This window comes from Hevea brasiliensis, chromosome 3 (assembly GCF_030052815.1).
Source record: "Hevea brasiliensis isolate MT/VB/25A 57/8 chromosome 3, ASM3005281v1, whole genome shotgun sequence".
Classification (NCBI taxonomy): Eukaryota; Viridiplantae; Streptophyta; class Magnoliopsida; order Malpighiales; family Euphorbiaceae; genus Hevea; species Hevea brasiliensis.
The window spans coordinates 29927614-29944995 of record NC_079495.1 but is presented as its reverse complement, the minus strand read 5'-3'; the positions used below and the strand labels follow the sequence as shown (position 1 = coordinate 29944995).

Below are 17382 nucleotides of genomic sequence, written 5' to 3'. Positions count from 1 at the left end.
GGTTTGCTAAATTTGGGAATTTTAATTATTGTGTTCTAAATGATGTAATTGTGCCTAAATTAAGTTAATTTGACACCCAATTGTTGATATGAATTGATGAGATGACCAAACTATTGAGTGGATGTGATGTTGTGTGTTTAGGCAGAATCTGGACCCTTGAGTCTAGCAAGTTTGGATGGCCATAAGTAGAGGTAGACTCTAATTGGTGTGAGACCAATTGAAGGTGAAACTTAGGACATAATGCCACATTTTTCATAAAGAGATCCTGCCCAGAAAACTAACCTAAAGTGACCTAAAAATTGCCTAAATCCAGGTAACCAAAATCTAGACCTGGAAAATGATCAAATGAACAGTATTTGTTCAAATGGCCATAACATTGTGTAGAGAGATCCAAATGATCTGATTCTTGAACTCATAGAAAGCTTAAATTCTTTACTATTCAAAAATCATTCTTTATCTCACTAACTATGGAAGACTAATCTGTAAGGGCCATCTTCAGGGTGATTCTAACTCCCTGTAATCGGGGAGGTCAAATCGGGATTCTAACTCCCTATGATCGGGGAGGTCGAATCATCGTGCATAGTACACAAATAATGAAACTTCCAAAAGGGCCGTGAAAAACTTAGATCTAACCTCTAATAAGAGGAGAATCTAAGCTTGTGCACATACCATGGTAATCAAAACAAAGCTAACTCCACTGTCTTCTCAACAAATGAGAGAGACGGGTAATAACCTAGTCAAGCATCTACAGGGAGATATAAAACAATATCATGAATCTCTTTGTCCTTTTTGTGAGCATAAATCACAACACAATTTAATTCAATGTCAATTCCAATATCCAATAATTTTTATGCTCATCACAATTCAAAACATATTTTATCACAATTTTTCCAAAACTAATTTATTTAATCCGCAACAATGTTCAATAATTGTTGAAATACCATTTCACAAAGCTAAATTTATATATACTATAACAATTTCAATAATCATTGAATTAAATCCAATACTTGATAAATATAATACATAATGAAAATAACGTCATTTAATCGTATGAAATATTCAGAACAAAATCAATTAAAAACTAGTTGTGCACAAACCTCTTATGTTGACTCAATTCACTTCAATTCTCGTTTTTCCTTCGAAGATCCCTTTCCAGTATCTTTTTCAACTGAAACACACAATTTACAGTGTTTTAGCACCATAACTCATAATTAATCCAACAATTTATTTCATTCCTACTTAATTGTAGCCTTAAATTTGCTTAAAATTATATCCTTTGAATTTTCCATTTTGGGTCACTGTTTCTACTATGCCATTGATCTGGTTATTGTGAGAATTTGGCTAAATATCCTTCGTCAAAGTTGTTCCTTATTATCTTAGCTTTAATTCCCTTTTTGAATCACTCCATTTGGAATTATATAACTCAAGTTATGATCAATTAACCATAACTAGGTCAAATCTGAATTTTGGTTTCCTTAATAGGCAGATTTAATACTGAATTTAACTAATTTATTTGGATAGTTTGTAGTAACATTTAAGCTTAGCATTCTCCATAGGATTTGTTATTCTATGTCTTAAGATCACTTAGAATTTTTGTTTACAATTTTTTATGTTTTCTAGAATTAATTATAGCCAAGATATTGGACTTGACTCAAGTTGGCTAATACTCATGTGATTCTCAATTAGGTCTGTAGCTTTGACCTATAATTTAAGCTTCTTACATTCATAAATTGTGAGAGGTGTCTAAAACAATATTGTAGTTCTGTTTCTTAGCTTTCCAAAATGGTATAGCTCATTGTAATTGAATTTCTCTAGAGGAAGATAAGCTTAAAATATCATTATGGATTTATTGGTCAATTGTGCAAATTTCTAGAATTGGTATACTGGCTTAACCAAATTAAATGACTTAGTTCTTTTGATTTTTGGGTTTTGGTCAAACTACCAATTTTATAGGTCTATGTCTTATTGAAATTTTGGCACTGATTTCATGTCATTTGGAGTTTTCTGGATCAAGTTATGGTCATTTTATTAATGCTGGTCAAGTTGCACTTATTTGATAAATTCTGGGTCACTTTTAGGTAAATTTCAAGTCTGGCAGTTTTTGTAACCCAACTTGGGCAATCAATTTGACTTAGTAAATGGCATTTCTGGGTTCTATGATCTTCATAAAAGATGTAGCCCTATGTCTAAGCTTTCCATTGATATAAATTTTAGGTCATTTGGACCTGTTTTAAGTGAGTTATGACCAATTGAATGGCTACTGTTCATATGGTCAAATTCTGAGTTTTTTATGTTAGGCAATTTCGGATTTGATCATTTTTTTTATATCACTTCTAGGCAGAATTTTGGCATGACCTCTACATGAAAGTTGGCCTATTTTATGTCTAGTTTTGCCTCCAATTGGCCTCATACTAAATGGGGTCACACAAATTCAGTTATGGCTTAAAATATATACTGCCCTTAACACAATTCTCAAACACCAACCAATATACATTCAACTTGCTATAACTTCACTTCCCATATCTAATTCTGGATTTGTATTATACCATATCCATTCATCACATCACATGGTCACTATGGGCAGAATACACACATTTTCAATACACATATTACAACTTTAATTCTCAAAGTTACATTCAACACAATTTATATACAAGTAACCACTTAATTTGTTACATACACTTTCACTATCACTTCATATACACTGCCCTCAAACCATCACTACCATAATTTATCAATTGAATTCATGAAATCAAGCACTAATCCATGCTCTTCAAGGCTGCAAAAAATGGCAGTTTGCCAAGGCTTTCACAATTGCTTTCTAAAACCCTAAATTCAATTGTTCAATCACACGTACAAGAGGATTAAATTGCTAGCACTTCAAATTGACTCAATTAATACTAATTCCCATCAATTTAATGTAAGAAACACTCAAGTAATATAGGCTCCCATGGTTGCCTAAAATTGGGCAGTCCAATAATTCAACAATTCCATCAATTTTCATCACTAATCAACTCACCTCAACTTAATAACCAAGTTTACTAAAGAAAGGGAGGAAAATTAGACACTTACCTCTTGAGAGCTTTCCCAAAACCTCACTAAATCCTTCCTTTCTTGCTCCCAAAAGCTTCCTCAAGTTGAGTGTGCAAGCTTTAATGAAGAAAACTAATGGAAAGGAGGGCTAAATCAAGGTTGCATAGAGCTTCACTAAGTTCGGCCATGGTGACTTTCATGGAGTTTTATTTGGCTGGTGCATTTAAAGGTTGAAGATGACTTAAGTTTCTGTCCCAAATGATTTATATAGGTGTCCCACAATGTGAGTTAGTGGAGCACTAACTTTAGGAAATGACTTATTTAATTAAAGTTATTAAATTTACAAATTGGCCTCATTACTTTCACTATTTACATTATGTACCATATTTTTATTTTTTATGATATTTTCAAAGTGTAATATCACTTATTTTTAATGGACATTGAGATCAAAAGTCAACTCTAGGTGTTAAATGACCAAAATGCCCCTCTTTGGATTGTATTCCTGATTTTCGGTAACACCGATTTTTGTCTGTTTCTCGATTTTTCATTTTTATTTGTACTAATTCATTAATTTTTCTTTGACATTTCTAATGTCAATTACACCTTTATAGGCCTTTAATTATATCCCGAAAATTATTTTCGAGGGTTCCCCGTGGTCCTGGGGTCTATAATTGCTTTCGCCGTAACTTTTCAATGCGGTCACCTATCGCTACGATGTCGGCTAATTTAACCTAGTTTCATTTCCTCTCTTTTATTTTTTTAAATTTTTCTTGTATTTTTTTATTATTTATTTCATCATTTTATGTCTTCTCAATATCATATTAGGTCACCGGAACAGTAGAATGTACGAACTACGTAAAATGAGGACGTTACATAATTTTTATTGTCCGTTTCTAAACTTTACTCTATATTTTCACTTCTATTTTTTAATTTCAATTTTGTTGTTAAAAAATTTTTAAACTTTAATTTTGGTTTAAAAAAACCCCCTTTAACTTTCAATAGTAGGTTTCATATTAAAAAAATCTCTCTAAATTACAATGTGTCGTCTATAAATGCAGTTTTAACTATTTTTAGTTATGGGTAAATTCCCCTTCTTTCTATGAAGCATAATATTGTGATGACATTGGTATTTTTATGATATGTCTAGATGCTAATTGAAATGACTAATATTTTTTTGAGTGTAAGAAAAAATAAAGTAAAAAGATAATTTTATTGTTTTTCTAATATGAAAATGAGTCAGAAAGATTTTTGTGAAGTAAAATTAAATTTTAAATTTTTTTTAATAATAAATTAAAGTTAAAGGATGAAAATAAAATACGAATAAAATTCAGGGATAGACTATAAAAATTATCCCATTTTGGCTTAATATATTTTTTTGTAAGCAAAAATATCCTATTATATATTTTGTTATGTAGGGAATAGAGATAGGCTTTCATATTTATTTTATTTTATAAGCAAAATGACCCAACTTTAAAAAAAAAAAAAAAAAAAATGGCCCAATGGAAAATTGAAAGGGAAAGAAGTAACAGTTGACCAAGAAACAGCGAATCACAGCCTCAAGTCCCCCAGAGACGTAGTAGGCTATATCATCACCCAAACACAAACGAAACCAAGCAACGAAGACGAAAACGAAAGAAAATAGAGGCCAGAAGTAGGCGGGTGGTTTAGCTCCTTTCTCCTCTTTATCTATCCAATCCATCTCTAAGATCCTCATTTCCACACGATCCTCTTCTCACTGTCTCTCTCACTCTCTCTATATCCAAACCAAAAAAAAAAAAAAAGAAAAAACTCTCTTAGCAGTCGTCGTAGCTCATGGCGCTGCAATTTTCGTCGTTCTCTCCCATTCCTCAGCTTCTCTTCTACTCTTCCTCCACCGCTGCCCCCGCCACCTCCAATGGTTCGTCTACGAAGGCACCGTGTTCAGTTCTTGCTTACACTAATAATAATAACAGCAAAAGTCTCTTATTTGCTGATTTTGTGGGGTTATATTCTAAATCCAAGAGAGGTAGAAGGAGAATCGGTGTTGGTGTCTCTTCTACTCCGTCAATAGCACGAACTAGTTTGTCTCGATTTGTAAGTAGAAACTCGTGTTCAGTTAGAGCAACTCGTGGTACTGAATCAGTTCCTCAACCTGATTTGAAACCCAAGGTATGTGTTTGCTTTGTTTTTTATGAATATCTTGTTTTGATTTTTGAACTGAAATTGAATTTTGGATTAATCAGCAGAATGAATTGGAATTGTTTTGTTTCTCATATCGTAGAATATGAAAAACACTAAAACAGGACCAAACATGCACTTTTTTTGCTTTTTTTTTTTGCCTTTTTGTCATAATTATCTCTTGTGCTGATATAATTTGCTTCATTTTTTAATTAAATTGTGGTATTTTTGATAGTATGAGCGTCGACTATAAGAGTATTTAAACTCGAATTTTTCTGAATTTTATTCATTTTCCCCACCTCTCTCTACTTTTTGTTATTATTTATTTATTTATTTTGCTTAAAGCTTCCCTTGTTAAGTCGTTTGGAAGCACTTCCACACTTCATGGAGATGAAGATTCATATTACTTCTACTACTTACTCGGAAAATGCTAACCAAACAGTTCCTTAAAAATTATTAACAAATGGTATCTTAGGATCTTCAAATTCCAAGGGTTCAGCTATTCCCTTCTTCAATTGTTAGATAAAGAAGTATTTTAAGGTACAGATTAAGAGATAATTTTCTGAAAATGATTGTTAACGCTGGCAAATACTATGTGGAAAGATATCTGTATTACTTGTCCAAAACAGTCATCAAATGAAAATAGCATTTTTTAAGTTCTTCAAATTTCTACCTTACAATAAGGTAAAGAAAAAGCACACTAAAAAGCTTTTTGTTTATCATAAACCATAGGACTGAGGGAAAAATGAATGAAACAATGCATGTTTATTATGAAATAGACCAACCTTTGCTTCCTAGTATGAATTAGGTTGTTAAGGAGCGGGGTTAAGTTGGAGTAGAGTCAACATTTGAAAATTTTCCTATAAGAGAAAAAGAGAATCTGAAAATAAAGTATTCTCGGCTATTCACCTTTTCAATATTATTTGAATAAAAAATTTATGATAACCTCGACAAGCTATGCCCTTACACCACTTGAGTCTCAACACAAGTCCAATTACTCTATTGTTTTTGGGGCTAATTGTATCAGATTAAGTAAAATCCTTTAAGACAGAAATTTGGTGTTTAGGGATCAAACAGGGTGTCACCAAAATGGATATTATGCAATATGTCATGGGGTATTTTATTTTTCCTTATATTCAATAACATGAAAGTAAATTATTAGTCTTATAGTGGCTCCATGTGCCATTAATGGTATAGAACTTCGAATCATATTTTGGGATAGGTTTTGATATCATAGAGAGTTCAGTTGTTATCGATTAAAGCAGTGTCATGTTTTTGTCAAGAATCATTGAATTGAAAGGTTTGGTTGGTTGTTTGGATAACATACTTTTGATTGAAAATTTGTGTTTTACACCTATTGACAACATGACCATGGTAGATCTTTGAAGTTGGTTTTTATGTTGTAGATACCCTAAATTAAATAAAATCAATTAACATTAATATGGGGATAATTCCTAGGTAAGTGACATGGCCCATGAAGTTAGCCCATGTGATGTGATAATTAGGGTGATTTGGTCTGATTACTTAGGATGGGGTGCCTCTTAAGGACAAAAGGATCAATCCCCCATCTTTAACCTCTCTTAATGGACTTGTGCATGTTAGGCCCATACTAGCAAAAGACAACCTTCGCAATCCTCTTGATATTGTGTCACGTGTCATTTCATCAACGGCTTCCAAGCCATTCCACTTCCACTACCATTAGAAGTAGCCCCAATCATTGCCCTTTCAGGGAGATCAACCTATAAACTCACACCACATCTTCTTTCTCTAGAATCACTTTCTCTCTCTGAACCGTTAATATTGCACCTTACATTTTTGTATCATCATGCCACCAATATTCCCCTGTTACACCTACGATACCACTTGCATAAACAAGCATTAACCTCTCTAACCTGTCACATATGCACAGTCCATAGGATAGGAGTGCCTATCCTTTCTCCCACATCTCTCACTAGTTCATCTCTTTCTTGTTGTGCAAGGTATCATTACAAGGTACAATAATTCTTTCCCCCATACTCTGATCACTATATGAACTACCTTATATCTACAGATGTGTATAGAATCTGACTCACTTGACCATATCTGCTGATGTTTTGATTTTGAAATGTGAGGGTGTTCAAGTATTGGTAGAGAAGAATTGATTGGTAGACCCAATAATGCGGATTGTACAAAATTAGTTTTAGTTCCACAGATGATGGAGATTTTTGACCATAAATGGAGCTAAATGTAGCAAAATGATGGGGATTTTATGTGATGTTGAATGAAGTTGGGTTTTTGAAAAAATTGAATTTGGGATGGGAAGTTGGTTGCTAAATTTGAAATATTAAAACAGTAGTGAAAGCTAGATAAATTTAGGCAACTAAAACTAGGAATGAAACAATTTCACTTCTTAATGAAATGCAGAAACTAGGAATGAAACAATTTCACTTCTTAAAGAAATGCAATATGTTGCTTAAATTTTTTGCATTAATCTGAATTAATGTTAAAAATTAGGCACCACATGCTTACTTGTGTGCTTGCTCGATGATCATAATCTGGATAGCAATATCACTTCTTAATAGGTAGCACAACATTAACCACTTTGACTAGGAAATTCATCAGTAAGGACCACAGATAAAGATTAATAAGGCAACCAAACTGTAAGAAATCTAGTATCCTGTTTGTAATTACCCTATCTCTTAAACTTAAAAACTTATTTGAATTTTGAAACCAATGATGTATTGTGATTGTATTTAAGTTCAGCACTAGAATTCACTTTGATTCATGCTTTAATTGAATGCGCATGTTTATATTGGTTGGATCTAATCAAAAGTTAAACGATTCTATTTGGTTTTCCTTATTACCCATGGGGGCAGTGTACCCTTATCGTTTTTATTAGTCAGATGTGAACTGCTTCAATATGCAATTTTATTAATTCCTATTTTTCTATAGTCAAATGAACTGAATTATACTAATTAAAGAAATAGGAATTGGGTAAATGGAATATGATAGACTTGAACTTCCCATTCAGGTTTCCTAATATTAGGGCTGAGCAGAATTCGGTTTAAACCAAAAAACCGAACCGAACCGAGTCAATTCGGTTCAATCGGTTCGGTTTTAAAATTCAATAGGTTCGGTTCGGTTCGGTTTTACATTATAAAAATTTCGGTTATTTCGGTTCGGTTTGGTTTTGAAGAGAAAAAATCGATTAAACCGAACCGAACCGAATAGTAATTTATATATTCAAATCGAATCAAATCGAACCGAATCGATTTTTGAATTGATTTATTTTTATGAAAAATTTATGAATTATATTTAATTATATATATATTAATTATTTAATTTCATTGATTAATGGTTATTAGGTTCAAACCAAAGTCAAAATCAGATCAAATAACTTGAAAATCAAGTCTAAATTAAAAAATTAATTAAAAATAAAAACCGTTCAGTTTAAACCGAACCGAATCGAAATAGAGCGGTTCGGTTCGATTCGGTTTTTCACCCATTTCGGTTCGGTTCGGTTCGGTTTCTAAAATTTAAAATTTGATTTTTATAATTTAATTCGGTTCGGTTCAGTTCGATTCGGTTCGACTGAATGTTCACCCCTACCTAATATGACATAAAGAAAACCAATCAGCACCCAAGGGAAAGAAATCAATGCATCAACCACAAAAATTCTTTCAAATCTAAACGGGGTTCCATTTTGAATTATGACCATAACTTAAAATTCCTTTGATCTGTAGTTTTACTTTCTTGAATTTTTTGTTGTTTGCATTAGTAAGAGGTGAAATTTCAAATAGTACATGTTTTGTTAACGATGATGACTTTATTTTGAAAGGTTTAGAATTCTTTGGATTTTTGTGTATGCTACTTAATGAAATTATTTGGGTCTATGTGTGAATGGTGTGGAGATGAAACTGGGTGTTTAGTGTTTGGAGTGTCTCTTTTTATAGGGTTAGGTACTAAGGTTGGGGATGCCATTACTTTGACTGTTTTGTGGACAATTTGGAATGGGGAAAATTTTGGGAAATAGTAACCTTTTGGATAAATAAATTGCTGAGAATTTTGTATTGTTCACTTTGGTTTCTGGACTAGTATTAACTATTAAGTGTTTATGGAGAAGGCTCCTGAATTGCGATGTAGAAAATTATTTTTCCCCTTTTCTTTTCTGGTGCTTCATATAACCTAAAATATAGATGCTATGAAAACAGATATTCTGTTACTATGGAGACGTAAAATATTTTATTTCTCCTGTTGAATTTACTGATATTATCCATTTTTATTTTTCTTGTTGAATTTACTGATATGATCCATTTTTTACATTTGCAGAATGAATATTCTATTTGCTTATATTTACTCAATTTTCATGCTCTTCAGGTTGCTAACTTGGATGACATAATATCAGAAAGAGGAGCTTGTGGAGTTGGGTTTATTGCTAATTTGGAAAATAAAGCATCACATCAGATAGTTAAGGATGCTCTTACAGCTCTTGGCTGTATGGAACATCGTGGTGGTTGTGGAGCAGACAATGACTCCGGCGATGGATCAGGATTGATGACTTCAATTCCATGGGATCTATTTAACAACTGGGCTGACAAGCAAGGAATTGCACCTTTTGATAAATTGCACACGGGTGTTGGGATGGTTTTCCTCCCCAAGGATGATAACTTCATGAAAGAAGCCCAAAAAGGTGATTATATAAAGAGGTTTGAGGGCAGTAAATTTTATGCTTTTGTGAATTATTATTGGTTACTTCCCTTTCAGTTTTACATAGGTTGTGCTTTTTAGTTTTTTCATGTTGTAAATCCTTCTTTGATTTAGATCTTCTTTAATTTTTCACGTTTTATTTGATTCAAGTGAATATTATCTACTATTGCTGTTATTTGCATGGCACATTTCCTCCAGTTTTATTTGGAAGTTTGCTCTCATTTCCTATCAATTTGTGATTCCTAATTCCCATGCCAATGCAATATATATTTTTATTAAGGCCTAATAGTCTAAAAAATCCTGTACTTCACCAAGGTTTTCAATTCTATCCAATTCCTTTAAATTTATCAATTTCCTTTGCAAACTTACTTTCCAGTTGATAACAATTTTAGCAAATAGCTGAAGGGCATGTCCCTTGCTGATGTGGCGCTAAAAAATATATTTCTAGTGGACATGGTTCTAGACTGAAATAAAATATTATTTTTTCGTATTGGTATGGCATTTATTAATTTTTAGATAATTTATTTTGGCTTATTGATCAATTATTGGAAATTTAACTAAATGTATTAATTAATATTTTTTCTCTGACAACACTTGATGTCATATGGTCATATCATATTTGTACTAATTATATTTGAACAAAAAAAAAAAAAAAACTTCAAGAAAAAATGACCAATAAATTTAGAAAAAATGTTTATTATAAAACAATGTAAATATAGGTAATTTTAGTATAAAAGTAAAAAAAAATTGAATAATAATATTAAAGGAAAATGCAATATTTTTATATTTTTAATAATTCAATAATGTTTTAATAAATAATAACTTGAATATTTTAAAGCTGGACTACAAGTGTAGATCCAACTGGATAATTGCAACATTTATTTATCTTTTTTTTTTTTGCTCTTTGGTTTTCAGTGTTCTTTCTACATTGTATGGATATAGTTGTAATAATACAAGATATTGGATAGATTTGAAAAATATATGCGAAGTTCAGGATCTTTTTTGAACCTTAACCAAAATAAATTGATAAAAAGTAACTCAAATGCAATATGAGCAAAAGCAAAAATATTTTAGTTCTCATACATATAAAATGTCAAGTTGGCAATCATTTCGGCAGGAAAATTCATTTTTAATGCCAGAATGGTACAAACCCTTCAACCTTTGGATAAAGTTTATTTTAATTTGAAATTATATGGACCAAGTTGATAAAATTAAAAGAATTTGATTCAAATGAAAATCGAAAACAAGTTAGGATATCTGAGATCATCGGACCTGTTATTAATAGACCAGGCCCATAAAGAAATACTTAATAGGGTGATGGCAATTGTCTCAGCCAGCCAACTGTTGTGCGCATTTATTATTTGCCTGTACATATGAAAGTTTTGAAAATGCTTTTCATCAGCACTGCATAAAATGCAATTGTAAAGTAATATTTGTCTCTTCTTCATTTTTGCCCAAGTTGTTATTGCAGTCTAATTTTTGTATCTAATACTTGATCACATCATCTGTTGTCTGATTTTAAAATCTAATTGTTTTGTAGTTGTCGTAAATACTTTTAAACAAGAAGGCCTTGAAGTGCTTGGATGGAGGCCTGTTCCTGTAAATAAGTCTGTAGTTGGTTATTATGCAAAAGAAACCATGCCCAACATACAGCAGGTATTTGTTAGAGTTGTTAAGGAAGAGAATGTTGATGATATTGAACGAGAATTCTACATCTGTCGGAAGCTGATCGAGAGGGCCGCTACCTTAGAAAGTTGGGGTGATGAGCTTTACATCTGTTCTTTGTCTAATCAAACAATTATTTATAAGGGAATGCTTCGCTCTGAAGTTCTTGGATTGTTTTACTCTGACCTTCAGAGTGATCTTTATAAATCACCCTTTGCCATTTATCATCGAAGGTATAGCACAAATACGAGTCCAAGATGGCCTCTAGCTCAACCAATGCGGTTTCTTGGTCATAATGGAGAGATTAATACCATACAGGTTATAAAGTTCTCTACAATGATCTGTGTTTATTTATAAGTTAAGGGAATGTCTTTATCTTGATTTAAAATTGTGTTTGCAGGGTAACTTGAACTGGATGCAATCTCGAGAAAGTTCATTGGAATCTCCTGTTTGGAATGGTCGTGAAAATGAAATCCGTCCTTATGGTGACCCAAAGGCATCAGACTCAGCAAATCTGGATAGCACAGCTGAAGTATGAGCTGCTGCTTCTATGTTTAATGGTGTTATTTTCATTTGTTGTTGCTTCAGAACATTTATTGAATTTTATGTGTACATTTCATTAGCATGAGTGCATTGTAACTTATTTGTTATTGCATTTACATTTTTAATTAGATATTACAATCCGGAACAGAAATATTTTGGCAAGATTCAGGCTATAAAGAAGCTACCATGAAGTTGATCCAAGTTCCAGCCTTTTTCTGAGTTCCATAATTAGGCACTATATGTTAAACATGTCATGGTTGCTTTTTGTACTATGGAGAAATACAACTTGATTAAAGTCTACTTGTAGTCTCACTAGATGAATAGTTGTTCGATGAAAACCATTTATTTCATTCCTATCAGAGTACGCATAATAGATCATACACTAGGATAACATATGCGATGGGTTGCAAACCATGACAAAGGAAGACAGCTTGCTTGCCGTCTACTTTATTACAGGATTAGTAGGCGTGTGATACAACTCATTAATTGCGTTTATGTGAATTTTATAAGTTTGATTTGTTTTGCTTAATGTTCTTTTTCAGTTGTTAATAAGAAGTGGTCGTACTCCTGAGGAGGCTCTAATGATCCTTGTCCCTGAGGCATATAAGAATCATCCGACTTTGACGATAAAATATCCTGAGGTGATTTCTCGACAATACACCATTCTAGTTAAGATCCATCTATAGGCATACATTTTGAAAGAACATTTTGTCTTGGTGAATTTCTAAATATTCCTTTAATCAGACAACTCTTTTTGTTTTGTTTTTTGTTTTTTTTTTGTGTTTTTTTTTCCCTTTCCTGTAGTATGTTGCATTTGACCTCTTGTTTTTTTTTTTTTTTTTTTACTGTAAAAAAATAATCTATCATGCTTCATCTCATAGATCCTTTTTTATTCTCTCAGCTCCATCAAATAGTAGATCTTTGGTTATCATTTTTTTTTTCTTGCCATGTTAATCTTCACTCTTTGGGTTTTTCCTTTTGTTAAGTTTATCTTATTGCTGCTTCTTGTGTTCTTTCCTTAGTATCATGTAATAACTAAAATAATGTAGTTATTACTGGATTTATATAAAAAAGTATAAATTTTCAGAATTTCATGGCAATTACATGGGGGAAATACTTGATTGATTTGTTCTCCATAGGTTGTTGATTTTTATGAGTATTACAAGGGCCAGATGGAAGCATGGGATGGGCCTGCTTTGCTTTTATTCAGGTAATAGACCTACTTTTTCATCAAAGTTCACAAGTTGAAAATAGAACTGATTGCATTATCTAGTAGAGTAGTGGACCATTTTTAGGTTGTAAAGTCAGTTCTAACGACTTATTCTTGTCACCAGCATTTTTGAGTAATGAAATTTGATAAAAGAAAAGAGTGAATTGGTAGTAAATAACCATTGTTAGAAGTGTTGGGTGTGCTTAAGCCCCAATGACCCTTGAAGCCTATGTGCAAGGCACTTTGCATGGGGCATGCCTAAGATAAGTTGTGGTTTTCATAATTATATAAAATATATAAAATTTATATGAGAAAGATGTATAATAGCTAAAAAGAAAAAGACTATATAAACCCTAATAATACTTTATTTGGTCTATATGCTATTGCACAAAGGTTTAAATTGTTTTAAACTTCTACCTGGTAATGTGCAAAGGAATTAGGTGAAACAGCCATCCAATCATGTAAATGTGAAACATACATTTTATGTTCTTGTACTTGCAGGATACACTGAATTGTTTAGCAATAACAAGAACAGGTTTCATCAATATGCGGCACTCTTTCAATGCTTTATAACAACATAAAGAAACAATTGTGTGTGGTACACTGCACCGTAAAACTGAAATGTTGAACAAATGCCACAAAATCACAAGAGTATCGTGTTTTTGCGAGAGAGGCTCTAAGGCTAGGCATATTCTAGAGTGCCTCAAGTGTTCTTTGCTTAGTTCGTTTTTAACAATGATACCTGTTGAAAAATTGACCGAGCAACACATGCACACAAATTAGATACGATCACAGAGAAGGGGAAGAAACACCATACAAGGAATTTTAGGTGATTCAGCTATGTGTCTGCATCCATGGAGAGCCACCTCTAATTTTTTTCAATATAAAGGAGAAATTGAAAGTGCCTGTTAACATAGTTGGTAGAGTTTTCCTTTTACAAGAAGGAATAGGAGAAACTCACAATTACAAAAATATCCCTTATAATTAGAATCGCCCTAGACTAGCTGAGATGTAACATACTGTAACACTCCTCACCTGTCTATAGTGTAGTCGAGCAAGGTGTGCTACATTCGGTGCCGGAGCACCCTATCCTGTCTTATCGTGTACAATATTAATTTAATGTCTATTTAATTTTATTATCTTACGTGTAGATTTTTTTTTTATCACGTCTGATTTTTGTAGAGACCCTGACAGAGTCTCCTCTTTTTTATTAGTGCATGGCGGGTTTCCTTATTTACCTGTTAAACAGTCCATATTCATTTCATATTTTTCATAAACCATGTCATGTCATCATAATACTCATAATCATTTCAAGTAAATAAAATACTTTATTTCATTCATATAAACTCAAGTACAATATTTACAATTTTATTTACAACCACAAAATGACTTATACTGTTTACTTACATACAATAACCAAAATGCAAAATTTAACTATATATGAGCCCTACAAAAATAACAGTCTGAGGTGACAACCACTTTATAGCAGATCTGATCAGAATCCTATCTAGCACTATTGCTACTGATGCTGCTGCTGCTGCTTTCCTGTACCTATGCGATGAAAAAACCAACGCGCTAAGCATAACGCTTAGTGGTGCATAAAATAAAGGAAAATAACTAAACAATTTAAAATAATTATTCGAAGTATAATTTCATAAATTTTTAAATCATTTACATGTTTTATGAGAGTTTGGAAGCAAGTAAGTTATTAAGATATTCTTTATTTATTTATATCGTTTTAAATCTTATTACTCAGATCTGTGCCCAAGTAACCTATAACAAACTATAAAGACTGGATACACGGGAGTATACTAATTAAACATCCATTTGTCTAACATGTATACATCTGTCATGTTAGGCACAAGGCCAGCGGGCATGCATGAAGCCAAAAATAAAATTAGGCACAATGGCCAATGGGCAGGCATAAAGCCAGTAGAGCAACCATCTTAGACATATATTGTCCATCAATGATTATTTCTGTGGGCAATACTGCTATCTGTAGTCTCTAATTGGTATACTAATCGATCCATACTATATAAGTAAGTCTAGGTACACTTTGGACAAATTAATATTGTTAAATATTTATTAACATTTTCATGTTACTTATGATGGGAAACACAAGTCCTCCATGCATATTCATGTCACTTTTATGTTTAACACTTCATTTTAATCAACTTTATAGCACATAACAAGTCATTATATGAACCTTTCTCAAGATTCAGATTTGATGTCTTAACTTCACCAAATAAATTAGTTAAGATGTGACCACTGTTTGGCCATACATCCTTCGTGGGAATTGTTCTTTTATGTGTTATCTTTGTTTTCCTTTTTGAATCATGTCATTTGGAGTTTTAGAACTCAAGTTATGGTCAAATAACCAAAACTGGTTCCTTAACTCACTCAAGTTTCAGAACCAGACAGATTCTGGAGTCAATCTTTTCCTAATTATTTGAACATGTTATAATCACTTTTAGGCTTAATGTTCTTCATGGAAGTTATTACCCTATGTTTTAGGATCACTCAGATTTTTGAATTATAATTTTTTCAAGTTTTGTAGAATTAGTTATAACCAATTAACTGGCCTGGACTCAGATACTTTATGCCAACAGGATTCCAGTTTAGGTCAGTAGCTTTGACTCCAATTTCAGGGTCTTTACACTCATAATTTGAGGAAGGTTCCTAAATCAAAGTTGGAGCCCTGTCTCTTAGATATCTAGAACAGTTTGGCTCATCCCATTTGGGATTTCCCAGTGGTAGATATGCTATAAACACTATTCTGGGGTCAAGTGGTGTTTTAGTCAAATTTTAGGTTTTGATGTGCTGACTTTTTCTAGCAATTTGGCCTAGTTTCCTTGGGTTCTGGGTTCTGGGTTCTGGTCAAAACATCAATATTGTATATCTATGTCTTATAAAAATTTTAGCATTGGTTTCATTGCATTTGCAATTTTGTAGACCAAGTTATGATATTTTTGCCAAAACTGGTCGGGTAGGCCTATGTCCAGTAATTTCTGGACAATATGGTTCTGAACAATTTTTGTGTCCCAACTTGGGTCAGTAATTTGGTTTGGTTAGAGGCATTTTTGGGCTTTGTGTTCTTCATGAGAAATGTTCTCCTATGTCTAAGCTTTCCAATGGTTCGAAAATCAGGTCATTCTGACCTTCCTAGGGTGAGTTATGGCTATTTGAACATTTACTATTTATATGGTCACTTTTCTAGGTCCAGCATATGGCTACCCGGATTCAGGCCAATTTTTGGTCATTTTGGGTTTGGTTTCTGGACATGAATTCTTTATGAAAAATTTGGCAAATTGTCTTAGGTTTCATCTCCAATTGGTTTCACACCAATTGGAGCAACCTAACTCTACTTATGGCTGTCTAACCTTACTGGACTCATAAGTCCAGAAATCCTGCAATGAAACAACACTCCCAATTTTCAATTCCACCCAACTTCCAAACTTCAATTCACATTCATAGCACTTCAAATAGTAAAAAATAATCCTCAACATCATCAATTTCAAGTCACAACACAAAATTCCCAAATTGAGGTCAAAACCCTAACTTCAATAATCACAATTACATCCAACACATACCAATCAACTTATTTATCATATACACTCATCATCAATATTAGTAAACTACTTAATTCCATAAAAAATTATCAAACCCTAAACCCCTTTCATGGTTGCCGAAATTCATGCATACTCCTACATAAGTGTTTTGTTCAATTTCTCAAAAATTTTTCATTCAATTTAACTTCCTAACATAGAATAAAGAGAGAGAGGTAAGAGTTAGCACTAACCTTATGTTGATCACTCTTCCAAGCTCGTAACAACTTCTTAAGTTCTCCTTCTTTTTGCTGCCTAGAGGTTATTCAAGGTGCAAATAGTTTTTATGAAGGAATCAAGTGGTTTTATGGGAGAAATCAAGGTGATGCAAGGTGGAAGAAAGAAGAACAATGGAGGGAAGGGAGAGAGTGGTTCGGCCACCATGGAGAGGAAGAAGAAGATGGAATTTTTAATTTGATTTATCTCATTTGTGGCTTTTAAAGTGAGGCTTGTTTAATTGAGATTGGCTAATAAGTTTTTAAT

The 17382-nt window shown here is 32.6% G+C and overlaps 1 protein-coding gene across 1 annotated transcript in view; it reads left to right on the top strand.

Annotated features, from left to right (window-relative positions):
• The first annotated feature begins 4623 nt into the window (after window positions 1-4623).
• The window catches only part of LOC110664043 (ferredoxin-dependent glutamate synthase, chloroplastic), a 56873-nt gene continuing 44114 nt past the window's right edge, over window positions 4624-17382 (top strand). The window contains exons 1-6 of the mRNA XM_058143976.1: window positions 4624-5181; window positions 9547-9859; window positions 11417-11859; window positions 11942-12073; window positions 12627-12725; window positions 13224-13294. Coding sequence (XP_057999959.1) covers window positions 4846-5181; window positions 9547-9859; window positions 11417-11859; window positions 11942-12073; window positions 12627-12725; window positions 13224-13294 — 1394 coding nt within the window. The 5' untranslated portion in view covers window positions 4624-4845. The remainder of the gene's footprint in view (window positions 5182-9546; window positions 9860-11416; window positions 11860-11941; window positions 12074-12626; window positions 12726-13223; window positions 13295-17382) is intronic.